A 24,231-nucleotide genomic window follows, 5' to 3' on the forward strand; every position below is an offset into this window, starting at 1 on the left:
ATATATATATATATATATATAAATACACATGAAAGAAAGAACGACATGTGCACATAAATAACGGATTGTAAATCCACGACAGGCAGAAAATCGCGAGCGACGTACGACGAATAAATAAAGCGAGAAATTGTGCTGCATACACGGCGTAAATTGAGTGTACACGATGACAATAGAGCGGCGAAATAAATAAAAATACAGGATGCAAGTCGGAAAAACGCGACCAAAATCTTGCGCAAAACAATGTAATATTTCGATTGTCACGGTGGATACATCCGCGCGAATGGAAGGTATATAGGATAACGCGATGAAAAAGAAAAACACGATGAAAAACACAACAGTCTTTTTGAGCCAGCAGTTGATATAGTCAGTATTATTAGTGAACGTCTGACGCACGTTTGAACAGCGAGACGGGAATAACGCTTGATGAGTGTCGTCGGTTATATGCAGCAAACCCAAAGCGAAATCCAATGAATATTTAAGTAAATAATCAACAAACAAACAAAAAAAACGTAGATCGTTTCAAACGAAGTATAAACGTAAAAATGAATCCACCGCAGAGAAAATTGTAAGATATTTAAAATACCTTAATTAGCGCGTACGTGTAAACACTGTATGATTTGGCACGTATATAAGTAGGTATATACATATGCAATTGTGGGCGCGACGGTTTCTTTCGTTCTCGCATAGTAAGTGTATAAATAATAAAAGTATTAAACGCGTAATAAGTCATAGTTGACGAATGTTCTGTATCTAGAGAAAAATAACGAGGCAGTATACCACAGCGTGAAATAAGCTTGATGAGTTTTTTCCCCATTGTCTGTACTGTAGCGTTGAAATTACACGAACACACATTACACACCGCTTCATTAATTCCTCGTAGAGATCTCGAATTGGATGAGACAGGGTTGAATCGGTTAAATTATGAGATGATTTTAAAATGTTACGTTTTGTTGTGCTTTCGATTTATTAGAGATATCTTTTGTTGATGTGTTAGAGTAGATTTTAACGAGTGTATTACGAGAAAGGGAAAGGAAAGTTTGCGTTGCTTGTTGATACATTTTTATGAGATTCGATGCATTTAGTCTGATTCAATCCGCACGCAAAGACGTCGATGGAAGAGCGTTGCGCGCACGGTGATAAGCCTGGAGCATAATATACAAGTAATTAATTGTTGTCGCATCGCGAGCATGCACATTGACCAAATTAAGAAAAAAAGGAATTTTAAAAATAAAATTCGTCAGTACGGTTGGGTGATAATCTCACGAATAACTCTGTTTACAACGTCATCGCTCTTCGCTATATGAAAACGAAAGCATTATAAATTTCCATTGATCATTATGTACTAATAATCACTGTATGCGCGTCGCCAGCTGTGTGTTGTCCGTCGATGAATGACTCTAGAGAGCGTCGAACAAGTGGGCACTAGCAAAAAGAAGAAGAAATACAAGTCTTTGATTTCCCCTTTGAGATTCATCTTTTCGATACGTAACGTTAAGTGCGAGAACCGAATGCAGTATTTCACGGGATTTGAACGTTTCGCGGAAAACTGCAAGCACTCGGTTCTCAAATAGTCGAGCGAGGAATAAATCATTCGTAAGAACAATCACATAACAGTTCTATTAAGAGTTGAAATGCCAAGTACTGATTATATAAGGTGCTGATAAAAAATATATATATTAAATAATATATAAATATAATCTCATTTATCGCATAATCGTCAGTGCCCATAACTTCGAGAAACGCGCGACAAAGGTCATTTTAGCCGGAGGTGTAGAAGTACTAAATAAACGCATTTTCTGTAAAGCAGAATAATATGAAAAAAAAAGAAAAATAACAGTAAAACTGAAGGAACAAATGATGCTAAAGGAAGCACACTGCCGCATTTTGTAAGTCGACTGTTGTCACATGTGTATACTTGTAACCTATATGCTATATAAACTTATATTATATAAATATATTTAATTCAACTCAAAGACCGAATGCGTTGGAAAACGAAAATTGGTCGATCAACCAAAGAAAACTAAGACTTTCTCAGTATAATTATATATGGCGGCGTTTTACGAGTCTCTCGAAAGGTAAAACCACAATAACGATATGATATACGTCGGACAATACAAAATAGTAACGAAAACACGATGATGTTACAATAAAGCTAATAATTTGCTAAGGTATTTATCGATACTAACTTGCACTGGATCCAATTGCTCTCGTATGTATACTCGACAAAAGTAAGAGAACATATACGTATGATATATTACATGGGAGTTTGAAAAACTTTCGAGTGGCTTCGTAATCGTGTATAGTGGAGATTTTTCGCGCCAAATGTATATTTAACAAAGCAACGCGTCAATTTGGTTAGTTTTCTGTAGTTTCGATTTTTCACAGTCTTATATACGTATATAGCTATATTAAATATAGGTAGTCCTATTAAAAAAAAAACATTCTGAGCGCACACTTTCGATATAATTATGTATGTTAAACGATTTTGTACAGTAACACGAGCATACCCTCCCGTTAAAGTTGAGAGAAATAAAAGGCATGGATAATATGCGCGCGGGATGTGAAAATTGTAAAGGCACGCAAAGAACTATAAAATGTTTAACCGTATTAGAACGTTGGTATATTAAGGTAATTATTATTTTAATAAATTTTCGTTGAAAGTACTAATGGAAAAACTAAAATAACGCGCGAGAGACGGTATATATTAACTTAAATGTATACAATAAAATGGATCTCAAACTGCTGTTGAAAATAGAGATATCGTATGAGAAAATTTATGTTCTTGTTAATATAAATAAAATGATAATATGATGGCATGTTCACAAATATTTAAATAATTTATCGAGTATAAAGCATTGAACTTCAGTTTTTGAATCATACAAAAAAAGTAGTATGAAACATTTTATTATTGCGAAAAATTTGTCAGCGGGATTTGCAATGGTTACGAAGCAAGATGAGAAATCGCATACACGAGAAGGGAAACTGGGTAAATAAAAAATTTTAATTATTTCCATCGTCAATATGTGATTGCGCAACAAAATTGATACCTTTATTACGATTTTTTAATCGTCTCCTTTTTATTGAAATGCAATAGCACTACGTGTAATGTCCCAAATGAATGCTGTGTGTTCGACGAGAATATTACACTGTTTTTACTGCTACTTTAAATCCATCACGTTTCCATGAATTTTTGTAAAAAGGTTTTTTTGCAACGAATAAGTTCGATTTTTGTCTTCCGCCTTATTAGTAAAAAAAACAAAGCGTTTAGTTCATCTTTTTGAAAATGACTCGAGTATAAACTCGATGGACCACAATTTAATACACACAAATAATAAAAAAAAAACAAGCATTTAAGCGAATAAGACCTTCTTACCGATTTTTCTAAAATTAATGTTACAAACGTTAACGATTACTTTCCAAATAGGTCGTTAATCCCAATGGACTTCTATACACCTTTGTGAATACAGAAAACGGAAAGAAGTTCGACGTTCAGTGAGGCGCGTAATTATAACTAAAAACTATTGTTCGATGAAAATAAAATCTAGATGAATTCGCTACGATAAGACATACAGTAAGCATCTACGAGTCGAACTTTTCTCGAATTTCTCCTTGAAGACAATTTATCTTGCAATCTTTAGGTAAAAGATGCTATAAGAGCACGTAGAAGTTACCAAGCTTTGAAATGAAAGATTTTTTAACCAAAAAATACATATACCTAAAGATTATTTACTCAACTTTAAATTTTTAAAAGCGTTTAGCCTTTCGAATGACGTATTTCAATAGATAAAGAGAAAACGATTTTTACGAATCACTGTCAGTTTGCTCTCTGGGTCCAAGTGATTAACGGTGTTCGCTGAAATTACACCTTGAATTACTCCGAAACATTTAAAAAGTATTTGTAATGATAAAGGCACTGATTCGATAAGTGTATTCAATTAGGTCGGATAATTGAGAACTAAACTGTAGCTTTTTCATTGCATCTGTCGCAGCCACTCCTCATTCAACGTACGGTCTAATTTCCAACGTTTTCTGTTCTCGCCGTTCTTAAAGGAAAGCTGCAAACCTAATACTTCTAAAAAAAGCAAAAGACAAAAAATACAAAGCATCTGTCGAACTGATAATATTTTTTTAATTTGATAAAGCAAACTCTGTTAAACTTAAATTTACGCGAGAAAACAATAAATAAAATAATAATACGACTTAAATAATGAAAAGGGAAAAATGTCAGAGAATCTTGAAAAATAGAGTTATTAAAGTTTAAACTTGAGCTTGAAAGATGGAAACTTTAACCTGTACATATACACACAATTCTGGTGATTTTTCAATAATCGAGCTCTGGGCGATTTTTTCGTCGTCGCCGATTGAAAATATCATTCACACATAGCGTGGCTTTGTGCGTGTCTCTATTACAAAAAATAGCAAAAAATAATTATAAAAAAAATAATAATAAAGTGTCAAATGCTCCCCTTCTTAAAAAAAAAACTAATAACGAAAATAAGAAAAAAGGAATAAGTAATTAACGAAAAACATATCCCCTCACGTTTGTTGATTCCTCTGATGTGCATTATAAGAGTAGAACGAAAAATCGGATTATATCATTGCAACGTGTGCTTGTATTTAACTAAATAATGAAAGTACATCATCCCTCATCTACATTTCAGATCGCGCAATGAGTATATCGTTCTCGATATAACGTTCGTGTGTACAGTGAAATTATACGCGGAGAAAAAATTATCTGTCTCATCTCGATTGTGTTTTCTATCGTTCCATTTTGGTGAAATAATTTTTTCTCCAATGTATAACTGTGTCAAAGTCACGACTTTCTCAAAGTTCCGCGTGCTTTTTGTAAACCGAACATTAAACAGCCTAAATCTCGCTAGGTTCTAAAGAAATGTTTTTTAAAATCCTTCGCATTAAAACTTACACTTGAGTTATGGCGATTTTTTAATCTTGAATGATATACAGCACTTTTCCTTGAAACGAACACAATATTTGGCAATTTTAGCCAATGTAATAATGAAAAACGTGCGCATGAGAGACTGTAAGCTTAGATCGTCGTACATATCATAGAAGACGCGTTTTATCATATAATAGGGACGAAAGGATTCGCTGTCTGCTGGCCTATCGATACATTAACAAACTATATATAATACACACACATATACATTGCGAATAAAAGAGATATAGATCATTATTCATCGTCGGACGCGAGACTGCAAGTTAAAATATAAAAACAAACGAGCCTTCGTGTGACAAAAAAAGAAGAGTGATATGGAACGGGATTTAGCGCATCGATCGAGTCTTTTTATTACGCGTAGTCATGAAAAAAAAAACCAATAATGCTTAACTTGGTGGACGTTACGAATCGCTTTAACTGTTTCCCGTAGATACATAACGGTATTTTTCAAATAAAAGCAAGTAGCTGAAGGTTTTTTCGAGTTTCTAGATTCATAATTCCCACTAGCTGTCGTATACTTATAAAAGCTCTATAAACTCTCTAATCGAGGCTTGTACAATGCAAATCCATGATATAAGAAAAACTAAAATCCACATGTATATGTTTTTCGAAGCGTAGGCGCATCATGCGAATATGTTACATACATATCCACGTACGAACGAACGAAAACCTCGTACAGTCTTTTTTATCCTCCAAACGAGCCATAACGAGAGAAAAAAGACGCAGCAAAGAAACACCTCCACATACAATATCATACGAATCGTATAATCACACGATCCATCATCAATCTCATAATCATGCGGCTTTATCATTGAAGCGAACAAGAGTTAACAAAGCAAGGAAAATAATGCTAATTTAAACGAATGCGTGAAGTGATTAAGTGCAGAAAGAAAATAATAATAGTATAATGAAATAAATAATGAAATAACTATAGTAAACAGAAAATAATAAATACAAGCGAGAGAGAAAGAGAGAGAGAGAGAGAGAGAGAGAGAGAGAGAGAGAGAGAGAGAGAGAAAGGCGAGAGATTAATAAACTGAAAGGAATTTAATAACGAGCGCGTGCAACGTATATAGGTAACTCCATAGCTTCGTGCATTACAATTAAATGCGATATGTGCAGCAGCGAGAGATTTAAACGGGGCGACGAACACACACGAGTGAAATCGTTGATCCAATAAACCAAGTAATAAACGAAAAGATATCCAGAGGGAACATCGTGATTGACAGAAAACGATTAATGAAAATTATTATTATTTTCGACCCGATGTTTAACTCGAAGAAAAAAAAACACACACACAAACACAAGCTAAGCGAGTCGAACGATTTGGTAAGCGCAAAGCGATTACGCAGCTCTGTAATAATCGTCGCGAATTACGAAGAAAAACAAAGTAATAACGATGAGATGAAGGCGAGAATACGAGAGCGAGAGAAAGAGAAAGTGCGTGAATCGCTCGAGAATTGAAAATTCTAGTATATATAAATATTTATAAATACGCGCAGAGAGTGAGAGCGCATTTGAATGGGTGTGAGCTGCTAACGAAGAAAACAAATATATATAAATAATAAACAGAGTGTGTCGAGAGGATGAAACCGATTGTAATTTTTTTTTCATTTGAGCATTTCGATGCGCGAGCCTTGTCGGCGACTTATACAGCTGGAGCGATGTAATTATTCTATGAGCGTATATAATATAGACAGACACACTGAAACAAGAACATGTATACCGGCAGGCGAGTACATGCATATATTATCCTCTATCAGTATTTATAAGTACGAGGCGAACATCCCGTTGAGTACATATGAGCCGAAGGAAAAACATGATGAATATATACATACACGTATATATATTATACATATGTTATATTATACAATGTATATTATAATTATATAAATACGCGCGCGGTTATATAGCGAATCATGTAAAAGATGGTCGGCGCGTGACGAGCACGTTTTGTTTGACGCTGAGAGAGAATGAAAGAGAAGATTAGACGTAAAAGAGTGATGGAGTGTGGCAATTTTTTGAAAATTGCGCGACTCTCGCTGAATTATTAATTATTATTATTATTATCATTATCATCATGATTAACATTATATTATTATATTGTAGGCGACGAAACGAACATAATATGAGTATCGATATGACGATCACGAGGAAAAAGAAATTCTCGATACCAATAGCGTATATGATAAAAAAGAAAGGGACGACTGACCGCTAACGCTTTGAACCAAAATTACTATTAATCGCAAAGCACTTATGCGCGAGAGTAGGATGGCTGGTTATAAAATTATTAATTAGTTCTCCGGAGACAAACTGGTTTGTCTCGGTTTACATTGTGTGACGTCTATGAATTAAAGCTTCGCTAAGGTTGTTTTCAAAGCTCTGCTTGCAAAATTTCTTTTTTTTTCTTCGAATCACGACACTTCCTTCTTTTGTTTTACTTGAAAGCCAATCAGGGTTGATTCGCATCCGGGAGTGCATTTTTTAGTTTAATTAATCGAAAGCAGGAGTGTGATGGATTAGCCTGCGACTGAAAGGCACTTATGATTGAAATGCCATAGCGAGGCTTGAACGTGATTGAAAAGCGAAAAAGCGAACGAATCCAGTGAATGCGAAGTAGTATTGAAAAAAAACCATAATAATATTAATAATAATCGGTGTAGGAAGAAAGCGTCAATTGCAACTCAAACAAAAATGAGACTAGCGCAACAGATAAAAAATAACATACAGAGATATAATTGCTATAGAAAATAGATGGAAATGCTTCATATTAATCGATTGTAAAACTATAGTTAAAGAATAAAAAAAAGTAAACGTGTATGGAAGAAATGAAACGGAGTATATAAGCTAGTAGTGTATACCGTTGTTTTGTTGATTGTTTTTGATAGATTTTATTAATGAAAAATGAAAACACACCGTCTCCACGTCTCGTGCAACGCAAGAAAATACCGAAGGCTTGCCCTGTGGCGTTAGCTTTGCGTATATAAGAAAAATAAACGAATATTTCTTTTGAGTCGTACGAATAACCGACGACGTTTTATTGTGTACATTGTTAGTTAAATATTTGAAGTGACAAAACTTTGAAGAGTCTCTGATTTTTCAAGAGTGTTGCGTAGTCTACTAGTCGTAATTCATTTGTAAATAAATAGTAGCATTGTTGGGTTGTTGGCTGATTTCTTTTCTGTTTTTTTCCGAAAGTAAACGCATACAACTCGAAACATGGAATTGAGCAGTGATTTAATAGTACACTGGCGAGATATCGCCCGAAGCAATTTATGATTTCGTCCCTGCAGATGAATTTGCAAGGAAGAAAATTATCTAACGAGCATTGCTCAAATAATACAGGTGCTAATCGTATACTTATTTGTATAAATAGTTGAAAAATGTTTTCTGTAATGATTTTAAAGGGAGAAAAGCAATATGAGAACTGATTTTTATTTCACATATTAATCTTTCAAAATTAATTATTTTTACGTTTTTAAATTGATAATTTTAAATTGGTATGGAATACCCTGAATAAAAACTGAAGAAAAAAAACAATTATCGCGAATTCTCTCGATATACCTCCTTGAAGTGAAATTTCCCATTAATCAAATCAATTATGCTTTGGACAGAAATTTCAACTTTAAGCAGTATTTCGAGAGCATGTTAGAGAAACTTTACGGGTTCGCGAGGTAACGCTGGTCAATTCGAAGAGTCAAATTCTCGGATCGAACGAAGAGAGAACGATGAAGAAAGCGAATTTTAATAGCACGTGGAGAATTTTCCGGCGCATTATTGTGCATGCGCTAGATGTAATCAATTTTTAACGAAAAATGCATATATGCGGCGCGAGACATGGTCACGGCGTAAGCCGCGGTGACAGGACTATTTTTCTAAGTTGCAAAATATAAATGCATAATGGATAAATTAATAACGTTGCATTGTCGTTATTAGAGTATATATTAATAGTATATATCGAATATTTTAAAGAAACTATAAGGCAGAGTGTAAAAGAAAGTCAAAGAGTAATATTAAAAGAGGTAAAAGAGAGGATATTTACGCAGGTTTGCCGAGCGGTCGGTCGACGAGAGAAAAACAAAGAAGAAGCTAATCGAATCAATTAACACGCGTGTCGAGATTTTTTCGTGATCGTGATATTGATACATTGCGGAGGGTGAACAAAAGAAAAATCGATGGAATAGGGTGAATCTACTGATTGTATAATGTGCGAACGACGTTATATTTATTGGACGAATGCGTGAGTTATAGGCGAGTGAAAGAGAGCGACAGTGTCGTGGACGATTCATTTTCGTGGGATGAGACGAAGCAGAAAACTACTTATGTATGAGTGTTGTAACTCGCGATTGATAAACGAATATAAAAAAATGTGGCTCTCGTGGAGAGCGATAGTAACACAAACGACGTGATGGAAGAGTATAAACACAAAAAATAATAATAATGATGAGAATGAGAGGAGAAAAAGGCAAATTATCGAATCGTTCTGTCAGTCACCTCACACCTATGATATATTATACAATGTCATGATACTATGCTGCCATACAATATAAATATATGTCTACGATAAGGAAACAGTATATGACTAAAGAAAAAAAAACAAAAAAAAATAAATATGTTATAAGCACGCGCCTCGGCGGTGATGACGTCATATTCTACTGTGTCACTTGATTTATTTCGAAGCCTGTAACCAACCCTTTATCCGCTTGGCCTTCCTTTTATATTTGATTTGCGTTACAAAAGACGTAATGTGTACCGTAGGCTACTTCACCTCGTGTTTGCATTACTAGGTCAAGAAAGGCCCGTTTCTAGCCCATGGTACACAGCATACTATTTGGTTTGTGCGGTAACGTTTACTTTCCTAAATGGAAAATCGAAACCCAAGAGCAAACTGGTGCACGAAATAGACGCAAGTATTCTTTTCCTTTTTCTCAGTTTGAACAAGTTTCGCGAGTTCTCATTGAATTTAGATTTATGGCTATTGCAACATCCATCTCGGGAGAATTTTTATGCGCAGAGTTACAATTGAAAATTGCTAAATTACAACCGTATATAAATTTTTCGTTTCATCAATACGTATCAGATAAGTATGGAAACCCATACAGTGATTGTAAATTTTGTCGGCGAACATTTTTGCCATACCTCAATAGCGGCCCAGCCATGTAAGAATATGAAATAAATATTCTAATTTGCAGCTGCAGTTATAGCATGAACGGTTCAAGCAGTATGTTTTGCCACGGACGTCACGCTTTTGATGAGGGAAACAGAAAGTTGCCTATGCGCCACCCATCGTCGCTAGCCAGGCACTAGAAAGCTGAAGCGGTGGTGGAAATTAGACCAGTCCGAATATGTTTTGTTTTACAGCTAATATAGGCTTGGCGCTGCTAATACGACTGATTCCGCGCAGTTTAATAACACCTCAGCATACACGTTCCAATAACCGATATTCACGAAAATGACGATTAGTACCAACCGTATAATTCCACGAAGCGTAACGCGAAATTACATTCGAATCCTATAATCTAACTCTGGCCATAAGTGACAGATATACCTTTTCCGCGTGCGGAAAAAACTGGGACGTCAAAGTTCGTTTACACGCTCGATCGACCTACCTCGCCGCAACGAAACTCGCTCGGCCGGTTTCCGCTCGCAGTGGTCCCCCCGCGATGCACTTTTTTCACTCGGAATTCGCGCGCTCGGGTTTCTCGACCTCGGGCCTAACGGTGCACTGCGCGCATGTGGGCATCTTTTTTCTCTCGAGCATAATATGGTAATTGAGGTGAAGTTGGTCGTTCGCCGTTTTAGGGGATATGAAATATAATTTTACCGATTTTTTCAAAAATCTTACGCAAACCGAAAGATCGACTGCAAGGTTTTCCACCTCATGAATAATCCTCCAAGGACCTATGCACAAACGAACGTCGTCGTTCGCCCTTGCATCAAGAGTCCACGAGCCTCGCAATCCCAGCGCTTTCAAAAACCATCGACCGCATATACGCTACAGCACACTCCCGCCAATTTCCTTACTCGCTTACTCGCAAAAATTGAAGACGTCTAACAACATCCGCTGTCGCCTCGACTGCAGCGTGTCTCTCGTAACTCTCAGTCGTCGTCGAGAGAGCGGTGCAACTGCAGCTGCACAGTTTAATGACCGGTGAAAGCTATACCTACGGGCAGTGCTGTGCGCTGCGCTGCGCTGCTCGCGTAGACGCAGCGCCGAATTATACATTATTCGCGGTGCAGTGCCGTGCGTGCCCTCCTCCGTCGTTTATATAGTCGTTGCAAATTGCGCAACCGAACGCAGAGGCGATTGCGGTCAGGCGAAAGTTTAGTCGCGAAGCATCGTTAGCCGGTATAGATGCATTCCGGAGAGCCCGCAGGAACAATGAGGAGCAACGACGGAATTATGCGAGGCGGAGGAGATCGTTGCGGCTGGGATCGAGTTAGTGAGTACTGTTGAGATGGAAAAAAATCGTTTCGAGTTTGCTTCGGTTGGAATTTTCCGCGAATCGCCTTTTAAGCCGATCGCTCCGTTATACCAGGCGCGTCATGCTTTCACCGCGCGCGTCTGCGCTAATCATATTCATAGGGAAAAATTTTTCTCCGCTGTTTCACACTGCCCTGTGCGTGCAATCGTTCTTCGCGATAGTTGAGTGATTGCCATCGATAAAAATGAACGTTGAAAAAAAGAGCGTCGACTTGCGTCGATCAACCTCGTGCAGAAAAAAGTGGAATACGCAGGTCTGAAATCGAATGCAAAAATGACTTTCGAACGAGTCGAGCGTGTCGAATAAAATTCAATATCAAGCTCGTGATTCGTCGCGCGATTAATAACACAGCGCACTAGATCTATCCCGCCGACCTCGAACCACATTCCCTCCGAGTCGACTCTAGAGACAGGACACTTTCAGAGATCCTCGATCCCTCGAAAACACATCAATAAACACTAGAAGAAGAAGAAGAAGAAGAAGCAGAAGAAGAAGAGAAGCGCGAAGAGGAGAGGGAAACAATCGCAAGAGTGAAGGGGAGTAGCTGCCGGTGCGTGGAGATAGTTTTCCCGCGCGACGCCGCGGCAGTTTGGGAAAGACAAGGAAAGAACGGCCGGCACGACGGAGCGAGAAACGAAATCGCGCGATTCAGGGTCAAGAGCGACCATGAGGAGATCCTTGATCCTGTTTTCGATTCTACTCTCGGTCGGCAGCATTCGGCATAATGGTAATTATGAGCCCGGCTTTTTCGCCTTGAGTTTCTTTCTGATCAGAGATAAGTTACAATATTCTTAGAACAGTGCCTAGTATTTGTCTTCTTGAAAGACGTACTTTCGTTTGTGTGTCAACCTTAGCGATTCGGGGTTTTCGGTAACGCTATGGAGTTCGAAAAACCCGAAACCGCGAATCGCTTTCGCCATCGACATATGAATATGGTTATTTATCGCGACGACGACGACGACGACGTGTATCGCTGATGTAATGTGTGCTAAAAGAGATAACCTGTGCGTCTGTGTGCTTTTAGTGCGGATGCCAGAGAGGAGAAATCGCATGCTGATGATGCAGCGACGATTAGGCAATGGTCGTGGAGATGTCGGACAGAAAGTTTGTTATGGTAAGAGATGCACCTGATCGAGTGTCACAGCTCGCGTAACGACTAAGCGCTTTTGGAAGAGTTTTTTACTTTCACTATTGCTGATGAAGTTATCAATGAATATTAATGGGCAATTATTTCACAACCTCTGTATGCCCGCACGTGAACGTAATATTATACGGGTTAAAATTTTGCAAGTTTAGGAGATAACTCCAAATACCCCAATTCATCGATTGCCTCATCCGCAGAGCTTCTGGGCTGCTTTACCGATCGTCAACCCCTGGCTCTGAAACGTCCGCCTCAGGATCCGAGTGTGATAAAGACGCAGTTCCACATGTACACGCGGGAAAAGCGGAAAGAGCCGGACATTCTTAATTACGGCGATAAGCTCCAGTCGATGAGCCAGTCGAAATTCAACGGTACCAGGAAGCTCAAAGTCATCATCCACGGTTACAAGGGCAGTGGGAATAACGAGGGGGCCATCGCTGGGGTTCAGGCCTTCTTAGATTTGGTGAGCATATTGCTGTTTATCAGAGTTCGTATTTGCCTTTTCGAAAATGAAAGTCCGCGCGCGACTTCTCGATATTTTAAAGCTCGACTTCGATCGATACTTTCTCTAATTAAATTACATTGCGTAACGCAGTTCGCTTCATTCTTTTTTTTTGCTGTAGTAGAGTACAGAAATCAAATAATAAAGACTTTAAATTGCAGGAAGACGCGAATGTGGTAGTGGTAGACTGGGCCAAAGGTGCCGGTTCGACTTACGGCTTGGCAGTCTCCAACGTGGAGCTAGTGGGCCGTCAATTGGGTCTCATCCTTCTGGACGCTGTACACATGGGTGTGAATCCACGGAACATCCATCTGGTGGGATTTAGTCTGGGTGCACACGTGGCTGGTTGCGCCTCTGAAGTGCTTAAGAAAAACAATATTCTACTGGGACGTATTACCGGTCTGGATCCAGCTTCGCCTTTCTTCAGGGTCCACTTGTTCAGGGAGAAGTCCAGGAAGCTCGACGCGTCCGATGCGAGACTGGTCGATGTCATTCACACCGATGGATCGGTAGATTTCGCCGATGGCTTTGGATTACTGAAGCCGATTGGGCACATTGATTTCTTCCCCAACGGAGGAAGACAGCAACCGGGCTGCAAGGATGTGAAGAATTCGGTAGTTGTGTCTCATCTCAATGGTTAGTATGTTGGCGTATAATAATTTTACGAAAAAATGAGGGGCACACGATTTATCTAATTGAAGAACGACTAGTTAGCATTTCATAACTCCCACTAGTTTGACAATACTAGACTTTGTGAAACATTGTAAAATAAAACAATAGTCTGGAACTTTACTTTACTTCCCCCCAGTAAAAACTTTTATGACTTTTTTACGACTGAAGGATCGTTACGTCTCACATTCCTGACTTTACAGCTGCCTTCATTGACTTACAACTGCTATGCAGTAAAAACTTGTGCACTGCTCCACGGTCGTTGAACTTTGTAACCCAAACTGCACTACAACGATCGATTCCGTTTTCACAGAGGACAGCTTGGACATCCACATCGCCTGCAGCCACGTGCGCTCGTGGTTCCTCTTCGTCGAGAGTCTACAAAGCCACGCCCACAACGGCTGCAAATTTGAGACCTGGCCCTGCAAGCGCAGATTCGGCAGTTACGCCGCGGGCTCGTGTTTTCCACCAGAAGAGTCCACGGCTGCGCCTGAACTAGGCTACGCGGCGGATCACGGCCCCACAGGACTGTACTATCTGCCGACCAGAGCGGAACCACCTTATTGTGGTTATCCTCTTAGGGCAGCTGTGAAGGTGGCTGAAATCGAGTTCAGGCCGAAGGGTGTGTTGAGCGTAAGGCTGGATCACGGAGCGACGAGGACTAATTTTAAGATTTTATGCGAGTGAGTATAAGCTTCTTTGAAAAATTATAAAGTATAAATAAAGAGAATTCGGTTTGATGCGATTGCTTGTTTTAGCCAATCGGCTTTGCCACCACTGTCGAGTCTTAATAATCGAAACAATCCCCAGCCTACGTTTTACAACGTGGAAGCAGCTGATTTTGGAGCGTTCCACGCTAATGTTACCGAAATAGAGCTGCACATTAAGTTCGAAGCTACGATCCCGGAAAATAAACCACCCGAGGTCGTGTATCCGGAAATTCTCCTGATAAACAAAATTTTTTTGGAAGACCGCAGAGGCCACAGGTAAGAGGAAGGAAGAGGCTATATTGTAAATGCACCTGGAATCGATAACAGCGGAAAAGAGTTAGAAAACAATTTTTTTCAGATGGGAGTTATGTAACTTAAATTTGCCTGTTGGATCGAGAGAGGAAAGTTTAACTCTGAAAAGCCAAAAATGTTCATAGTCGTCGAGGCGTTTTGAAATATCTTTTTAAGTTAAGTTATTGCCATTACTTTTTATTGCATAATATAATTTAAGAATCATTTATTTATCTAATCATCGTTCATTAATAAAGAAATTATTTGTTCATAAAAAGTTTTAATTTTCTTTTAATAATTATTACTATTGATCGTTTCTAATTATACTATTTGAAAAGAACTGGAAAAAAGTGATAATAAGCGAGCTGCACCAAGTAATCTTTGCCCATTTAGAAAATAATAAAGTGTCAAAATGAGCTTCAAAAAGTGAATTTTCAGTTATGTAAGAAATACGTGTACTTCTTATTAATGATAGCTCAAAAAATCCGCGATGGTGCTTATACTATACCTGACATTATAATCGGCAGATTCATCATTCAGACAATAATACACTGTTTCTATGCATAGTCTTTATTGACACTACTATTTTTAATAATTGCCTATCGATAAATATAGCTTTAATTATGATTTTTTCAATAATTAAAGTGTAGCCAGAAAATTTTAGCTTTGAGCTCGAGTCGTAAAGTTTGAAAATCCAGTTTTAATTCTAAATTATAAATTTATAATGATTTTAAAAATAAATAAAGTTGAATCCATAAATTAATTGTGTAAAATTAATCTAAATCCTTGTTGGATGTTAGATATAAAATAACAACCATAAACCATGTGTAGTCAATTTTTTATTATATAAAAACGGAATTATACAAGGATCAACACAGTTACTTTCAGAAAACTTTCGAAAGCAATTTAGTTGTTGACGTATGCGACCATGTATAAACTGATCGCGGTTCATAGCCGTTTTCACATTGTGACGCAGCTATAGCCCATTGTATGATTTTAGTATATTTCGGAATCAACAACACCGCAAGAACTGATGTTTTACATACGCGACATTGTCTGACGGGTATTCCAAAGAGACTATGAAAATTGTTTTAGAACAAAGGCATTTTCCTTAAAATGCATTTTCTATGTAAGTGGCACGTCTAACTCAGAGTGAATCATCATTTCTATTTGATATCCGGTTTATTGTTATTATTGCATAGTTAATGATATGAACTCTTACGAAATAGGGCAGGTCTAGTTCTTACGCCTCGCCAATTATATAAAGTTGAGAAAGAATTGAACTTTTGAAATTTGGAAATATCCATTAATTGTAGTATTTAGAGATAATGCAAGGCGTTTCATCAAACTATTAAAATAGCGCTAGAGGCTATAGACTCATTATGTATCGAGTTTGGAGTTGGTTACATAAATCACAGAGCATCAGAGGAACTATTTTTTGAAAAGATTTTATTTGTCAATGTCATAACAAATTGCATAATTAATACTAAAACATTCACACGACACATTCAAATTCGCATAATTTAAATAATAACATATAATAATTAACAGTACATCAGTCATTGACGCAATATTCTTCGAATAGATTGGATATCATTCATTGTACGACCTGCGTCTTAAATATCCCATCTACTTATCGATAAACATTGTGTCTAAAATGTTAACAATTGAGCTTGCGATCTTCAAAGAGCACAAAAACGTATGTGGTAACGAAATAAACATAAAACGAATGACTACGTTCTGAAAGTTAAAATTTGAAAATTAATTCTTATCACCCTCAACAATTTTTATCCTAAATTCCTGAGTTATTCTTTGCTGCTCTCCTAATTGTATATCTAGTAAATTTGACTACTACAGCTATTCAGTCTTCATCGAATGATCGTGCGTACCGTCGCCACGTTTCTCTATCGTCATTCTAACGAGAGATTCGGAGGGTACCTTCCTGTCGTAAGCCCAGCCGAGCTTGGCGAACCAGTCGATCAAAGTCGTCGTCGTATTGAATCGACCTCCGCCGATTTCCGCGGCTCTGTAGTCCGACGGAAAGGTGTGGTGGTAGTTGTGCCAGCCCTCGCCGAACGACACGTACGAGACGAATTTGTTCTCTACCGGCCCGATGTTCCTGTAATTGAAAAATACATCGATGCGTTAATTTATGCAAGCTATTAAATTCGACAGTGAAATGTATGTTTCTCGCAAGTTCAACTTACTTGTCGTAAGGTTTGTTGCCAAAGAAATGAGCGAAGCTGTTAACACTCCAGGTAGCGTTCAGTACGTAGCTGTATCTGCAGATTTGGAAAATGAATGACCAGTACCAGGTTTCATTCCAGAGATAAACCGGCACTACGATGGGGATGACAAAGCAGATCATCAATTTCAACAGGGCAAAGTGTCTGAAAAAATAGTTGAGGATGAGTATCAGAGCTTAAAATTATAATCGACAACAAATGAGTGAGCGAAATTCGATTGCTTAAAAATTTACCTCTCGCAAAAGGCAGCAACGGGATCAGCTTCGATATCACTCATGTCAATCTGCTGGCCTTTCTTAATCACTTCAGGATGTTTTTTTAGCATAAGCCAGCCTACGTGAGAAAAGAAGAAACCGCGATGACTGTTGTGGGGATCCGCGTCGGTTTCGGAATATTTGTGATGCACGCGGTGGTCTCTAACCCATTGGTACATCGAGTTCTGTAATCGTATCAAAAGATCGATTATTCTCTGATCAATGAAAACTGTGATTTCTTCAACGCGCGAAATTAAATAGAACATATAATTACCTGTCCAGCAGAAAGATAGCAAATTGATAGGATGATTTTCAATGGAGTATTGGCCTTGTATGCTCTGTGACTCCAGTAACGATGGATGCCTCCAGTAATACCGAATGCCCCCATCATACCAATAGACCATGCTAAACATCAGACAAAAATCGCTGTTGTAATACACTCGATTTTGCCCTCAAAAATGATTTACTCGAAATTGATTGAAGAAACTTACTCCACAAAAAAGTATTCCATTTCTCGAAGTAGGGAGCAGTCAAAAATCCGTAGGCTGCTACAATGTGCAATATGGTGATCATTACAACGTTTCCCCATTTAACGTCTTTCCGATGGAAGAACGACATGAACGATTGTTCCTTTTTGGGCTCTTTGATCTTTTCAATTTTGTCAGGCTCCAGGATTGAAATTTGCTTTCCAATTTCCGGCATCACTAAGAGAGGAGCTGTTGAAGCCTCCTTCATCGGTGGTGGAAAATTGATTGGTCCGTCGACAATATCGGGAGCCATTTTTGCAGCTTAAAATTTCTGAAAAATAGGAAAATCATCCAATTATTTAGGATATTTTTATTGCACATTATTTTGAAAATCGAGGCACTTCGGAAGCATCAAATCTGCGTTCGCTCAATTTGCAAATACTACATAAAAATAATGTTAAATAAGTGAATGATCGTCTCAAACGCACGTACCTTCGGTTTTCGAAAAATCCAAGAAAATTATTAAGCAGCGAACAAAATCAACTTGTCCGAACTGAAAGTTAGTCACTACTCAAACACTGGTTTCAATCTTCAACAATCACTTGTTACAACTTATTCTTCCTTCGTATATCCAAACTCGCAAAGTCGTCGTATATCGAGAGTAACCTGCGATGTGCTCGTTCCAAAGTCACGAGTCAATCTTGGCCCGGTATCCCGATGCCGACTCTTAAATATGGGTTCCCACGTGTAAACAAGCCGGTAGCGGTTTCACCAGCAGCGCCGAGGCTTTAACCCTTCCACTGCGACTACACGCGCGTTATGGGTCCCTCTCGTGTCTACGATAGTTGCGCGCCTATAGTTCAATTGCCGAAATGTGGTCGTGGCTATTTTAGTTTCTCATCGCTTGACCGGAACGACAATTCCGCTTACTCATGTAAAATTCAAATGATCCGTATGGTGTACGTGCGAGAAATTGTTGTAAACAGTGTAAGCAGTCAATAAATGATTAAGAGCTCCATTTGCAAATTGTTGACATCTGCTGCAGACTACGGTGTGATTCCCTAATGTCACGTAGATTCCTAATTCATTTCCTTGTATATATATCGAACGAAGAATTGTTTTGCGGTGGCGTTGATAATTTTATAAGGCTTGCTCAAATAACTGTGACAAAGTGTAATATAATCGAACGAAATTTTTTGTATGGATTTACACCTGAAGTGATTTTAGTAACGCGAAACATAGTTTTTGCCCCACGTAAAATTGTCCTATTTAACTCTAATCTTGTTTTGATTACACAGGAATAAATATTAATTTTATATTGCTACGATATTTACAACAAATTTTACTTTTCTAATAATTGTGCCAAATATTCGGTTACATAGCAAAAATGTTTAAAGCAATGATTTGAATAAATAGAAAAAATAATAGATAATACGGTCTTACACGTTTTACACAACAATCGAAAATGAGCATGCACGAATCACAAAATCAAAACAAATGTTTGAATGGATCGCGAAAAAATGTTAGCAACCTTAGATTCTAAGTGATGTATTCGCATAAAACTGTGCAAATATTTTTGAGGATTTCCTGAATTTAAATATTAGCTATCGCGAAACTTTCAACGCTACCACATTCAATGCCAAATATCAATGCCATCTACCCCGAATTCGTCGTATGCATGCATGCAGAAAAAAAATCTGACTGATTTAATAAACATTCGACAGTAAAGAAAGAACATGATTCCATATTTGGTGAGAGATAATATGAGTATATATTTTGAAACAACAAAACTTACACAGTGTACTGCACAATGTAATTGAGTATTGTCCCTGACCCAATAGTAATGGCTCATATTAGGCTTTTAAGATGCTGTATCGAAAACAGAGGCTTTTTATTCAGCATCATTTACATAGCATCGAATTAAAGTTGTTAAGACTTCACACAACAAATATAGGTGAAAGAGACTTCCTAAATGGAACAACTGCTCGTCGCACAAAATCAAAGCTCATTTCTATTATCATATGATCATATTGCACGAAATTTAGAAGAGAAAGAGTTTTTTTTCAAAGAAAGACCTTTCAAATTTTAATCACAGTCGTAGATACTTATCTAGCCGTTTCAATATTGATCGAGTTGCGGGTTGGCAAGATATTTAGAAATATTTGGGTACCATACAACTCGCTCGTTAATTGCATTTGAAAACTTGTCATCTTTATAAAGCAGTACATAACATTAATTGTCAATTATGCTGTTTTTAAAATAGCAAAGTAGTCGCGCAGTTTCTCGGTCGAGGTCAGATCGCGTATGAATAGTGGACATTGGAAAGGGCTATGGACTTTTCGGTATAAAATCCTCTCGATTATGCCGTCGCTCAACGCGGGCCTAGTCGCGTCTGATGTAATGCGTCTCATTTGCATAATGTAGGAGGAAAATCATTAATACTGGTCTAGGCTTATACGTGACGATCTTCGAGTTTGGGACTTTTTTTCACAAAAAGTATTTATTTTAGGAAGCGGTCCAGGCACACGTGCGACCACATTTAAACTCGTACAAAAAAGAAAGTAGTAAACGAATTTAATTTTTTTAAGAGGATGATTTCGTCATTTATAAATTTTGTGTACATCAATAATGCTAATAAATATGTTATAACTATTTAAAAAAATATTTTTAAGGATTGATTTTTGATTTTGGGAAAATATTTATGGATTTTCGTAAACTTATGTAAGAGTTTGAACTAGCTTTAATTCTTCGTATGAATATTATATGATGAGAAATGTATCAAATATTACCTATTTTTGCTTAACTTGCAAAATGAGTAATGGAGAACGATGATATCATTGGGCCCTATACATGGAGGGGCGAACTTTTTATATTTAGAAAACCGGGCGAAGAATGCTTGGAGTACGTGACTGCAAACACGGGAGACTATACGTGTTGATCAGCCGAATACGGGAAATATCACGGTAAACAGTTAGGGAACAAGTTCCAAGAAGCTTATTTTATTTTCATACAAATCCCTGTAAACACTATCTTACTATTTTTAGTAAATTTGATTGAACTAATGAATAACTTATTTACCCCTATAGTAACGTATGATAAATGAAAACAGAGTATTGATGTTTATCTGCAAAGCAATGTGAATGAAATCTGTGAGACTTGAATAATTAGTGACGGAATCATCATTTAGTTAGCTTGATGGTATCGAATTAATTTGTAGAATGCAAAATACGATCTGTACCTACTTATGCAATCAAATGTATTGAAAAACGGTTCCGTTATGTAAATTTTTTCAAGCACGTGCCGAAGAAAATCAGTAAACAATTTAATTGATGAGGAGGCATTTTAAGTTTTATTTTTAATTTTTTGGGAATAAATATACTGTAGGATAGCTAACATCCTTGGCTAAAAATAGACTTTTAAAATATTCATCTGATACAATACGAGTTAATACAATCACAAATATTTTTGAATGACGTTGGCTGAAACGTGATTATATATACTTACGTCACTTTCGCACAGCTTGTGGATTCTAAATTTTTTGTTTTGATCTCGCATCAAAATTAATTTACCCAATATTGTGTACTCTACGTAGAGATTTTTTATTTGACTTATCTAATAAACGAAAGTACTTTTTACCATTATAATACTATGAAATTTGGTTGTCGCACTCAGGTTGAAAAAATCTCTCATACAAAACATAACCAGCGCATAATAATTTAACAATTTCCACCCTTACTTTTTTTCGTCAAAAAATAGACAAGCAATTCCACAAAAAGTATAAGAAATGATAAAATAGTTCCCATCAAAAATACTATAATAATCATGTAAACTTTTTCAAAAGTGATGGGTTCGAAAATATTGTTACTATTAGATTTATTCAAACCTATTAAGCGATGTTTTAATGCATTCAGAAGGCCGGATTCAAATAGTTTAAGAATGCTGAAAAGCCAATTTCTATAATTAAATTAGATTTTTATACATAAAACCATTTTATAAGTTATTTTTAATTTTTCTTACCCAAGATCAATAGTTCTTTTATACGGGGTAAAGTTTTTCCTGACACCACCCGCGACGAAAGTATGAAAATATCCTTTTCCAAGAGCTTTAAAAGTACAACCATATTTTTCAACATTTTTTTTTAAATGTTCACTCTCAAATAGAGCATAATTTTTTTCAGTTGTACATCCTATTCTATACATGCGTTGGCGGGTGGGACAAAACATAATACGTTTTGATCTTATTATATTCCTCAATTCATGATTCGGTTCTAAATCCTTTAATGATAATATTTGTTTTTAATGTTATAGTTATATGAATTATAAAGCATTTTATTGAATTAATAATAATAGATTACCTCATAAGTTTGCAAGAATTCATATGATAAATGAACTACAGAATCCTTTTCTGATAGAACGAAATAATCACTTTTTCTGTACAAACTATCCAAGCCATCAAATGGTTGAAATCGTGGTCTGTTTAGCAATACCAACAATATTTTTGCACTATAAAAATTTAAAATCAATACAGAGAACAAACAAGCGCTGCTATTTAAAATTCTGCGCGATTTTTGCATATGCAGTAAAAAGTAACCTGTTAAAAAAATGTTTTATTATTAAGTAAATATATTATAAAAAACATTCAATACTTAAAAAATGCATACTTCTTTGAGTAAATATTCCATGATAGTAAAGCATATAATCTTTGTAGCTAACAATAGAACGTTTGTCTTTTTCGTACTTTACTGTACATAGTTCTGTAAAAACACTTGCTACGAAGAATAATATATGAATAGCTCCTATTGCAGTCCAAACCTCATAAGAAAATAAATCTGATATCCAATGTAAATTTTCTTTATATGATAATTGTATGAACAATCTATAGCTGAAATTCGTATTCGAATTAATTACATTTTGTAAAATATATTTTAATGGAAGCGATATCTTGTACGTGTTACCGGTCATTCCACAGGGGTAAGAAAAAATCAACTACATCCGACCAATACTGATATACTTCTATTCTTGCAATAATATCTGCTTCCGCATGCTCAATATATCTTAAAAGACCATTATAGCTTGATGTAAATGACGGCCTGATGCCGATTCTTTTTTCAGGTACTTTTTTGATGACCAAGCTGTATACCCAATTTAGTGTTAAATAATAAAAAAGTATGATTTTAGGAAGGGTAAGAAAGTTTTCAAGGCTTACATACGTGAAGTTTGCATGTTTAGCCAGAAATGTCCATATTTCTCCAAAAAATCCCGTAACTCCGCTGTTATTATTTATTGCTGTTATTATACCTGAATCCTGTAAAAGATTGTGAAAAAATTTAAATTGATTTATATCTAATTTATTTATTCGACTAATATAAAAATATTCTATGTGTGAATCAAGTCTATATCTCGATTGCGAAGACAAACTGACTAACTTACTTCATGAAAAAGAAGTCGAATAGGCTGCTCATTAAAATTATGCTTCTCTTTTTCGTACGATTCTTTCAATGCTTCGTTTTGTATCCTATTGAAAGGTGCCATATCCATGACGGACACAAAATTTTTACCCTTATTATTGAGTTTAAGACAATTATAACCACACGAATATTTTGTAAAGAATGAAACAAAAAAAATTAACTTATACATCATGAGAAGTTGATGAAATGGCAGAAATCAGAGTACTGAAAAATATTTACAAATTCTTTTCATTGAAACTAATGATTTTTAATGCGCTATTTTACAACAACATTTACAAAAAATTTATTGCTATTGCATATTCTATCTGTATCTAATCTTCGTTTTTTATAATCCAACATAAAAGTTATATCAAACATGCCAGCGTATAATCTCTGTAATTGTATATGGTAAATGGAATTTAATGAGTTTTATATAATTCAAAGTTTAAAACGATCCCACATAAAACTTAGTAAAATATTGAAGATGCGTAAAAATAACTTTGTAAATACTGTTTATTTAGTTTTAGTAAAAACTTAAATCTACCCCTTGATTAATTTAAAATGACGAGGTAATGAGAATTTTTTTTTGTTAAGTCATATTTATACAGTAACCTGTTTTTATAATATATTCTACGTTGCATAAATTAAATTACTACTTTACATTCATTTCCATTACTTTGGAAAATATTTTATTGTTAAAATATATCCATGAAATAATACTTTGCATGCATCACTAAATTCAAAACGAATCTGTATAAAAGTATAACATTTTATACACATAATTATTTAGCATGCATAGTTATTGAGTGAATTGAACTTTTTCGTAGAAATACAATATACTTGAAAGAATCTAACAGTGTTTTAGTGATGTAGAAATTCAGAGAAAACTGTTTTTTCACGTACGTGCTGCGTGCTACAGAGATTCTACTATAGCCCACAAATATGACATAGCTGTCATGGGATCATTCACACTGTAGACTTACATATGGATTTATTTGAATTTTTTAAATCGTAAGAATGGATTATTAAAAGTATATTAATACAATAAGTACACATATATTGA

The 24,231-nt window shown here is 36.3% G+C and overlaps 2 protein-coding genes across 4 annotated transcripts; one reads left to right on the forward strand and one right to left on the reverse strand.

Annotated features, from left to right (window-relative positions):
- Window positions 1-14: 14 nt before the first annotated feature.
- LOC100679647 (pancreatic lipase-related protein 2) lies at window positions 15-15,026 on the forward strand. Of its 2 annotated transcripts, XM_008217370.4 has the most exons (8): window positions 16-11,400; window positions 11,866-12,169; window positions 12,467-12,556; window positions 12,784-13,046; window positions 13,247-13,721; window positions 14,068-14,437; window positions 14,513-14,740; window positions 14,823-15,026. In XM_008217370.4, the coding sequence occupies exons 2-8, from the start codon at window positions 12,109-12,111 to the stop codon at window positions 14,899-14,901; spliced, it is 1,566 nt and encodes a 521-aa protein (XP_008215592.1). In that variant the 5' UTR covers window positions 16-11,400; window positions 11,866-12,108; the 3' UTR covers window positions 14,902-15,026. The 2 variants fall into 2 exon arrangements, with proteins under 2 accessions (XP_031789554.1, XP_008215592.1); XM_031933694.2 differs by having other exon boundaries at window positions 15-12,169.
- Window positions 15,027-16,187: 1,161 nt separating this feature from the next.
- On the reverse strand, window positions 16,188-18,445 carry LOC100123811 (stearoyl-CoA desaturase 5-like). 2 transcript variants are annotated; one of them, XM_001607483.6, is made up of 6 exons: window positions 18,215-18,445; window positions 17,747-18,053; window positions 17,530-17,660; window positions 17,235-17,440; window positions 16,963-17,145; window positions 16,197-16,874 (listed from the first exon to the last, which is right to left on the reverse strand). In XM_001607483.6, exons 2-6 carry the CDS (start codon window positions 18,033-18,035, stop codon window positions 16,613-16,615), a joined length of 1,071 nt encoding a protein of 356 aa, XP_001607533.2. In that variant the 5' UTR covers window positions 18,036-18,053; window positions 18,215-18,445; the 3' UTR covers window positions 16,197-16,612. The 2 variants fall into 2 exon arrangements, with proteins under 2 accessions (XP_032451693.1, XP_001607533.2); XM_032595802.1 differs by lacking the exon at window positions 18,215-18,445 and having other exon boundaries at window positions 16,188-16,874.
- Between the last annotated feature and the right edge of the window lie 5,786 nt (window positions 18,446-24,231).

This window comes from Nasonia vitripennis, chromosome 1 (assembly GCF_009193385.2).
Source record: "Nasonia vitripennis strain AsymCx chromosome 1, Nvit_psr_1.1, whole genome shotgun sequence".
NCBI lineage: Eukaryota > Metazoa > Arthropoda > Insecta > Hymenoptera > Pteromalidae > Nasonia > Nasonia vitripennis.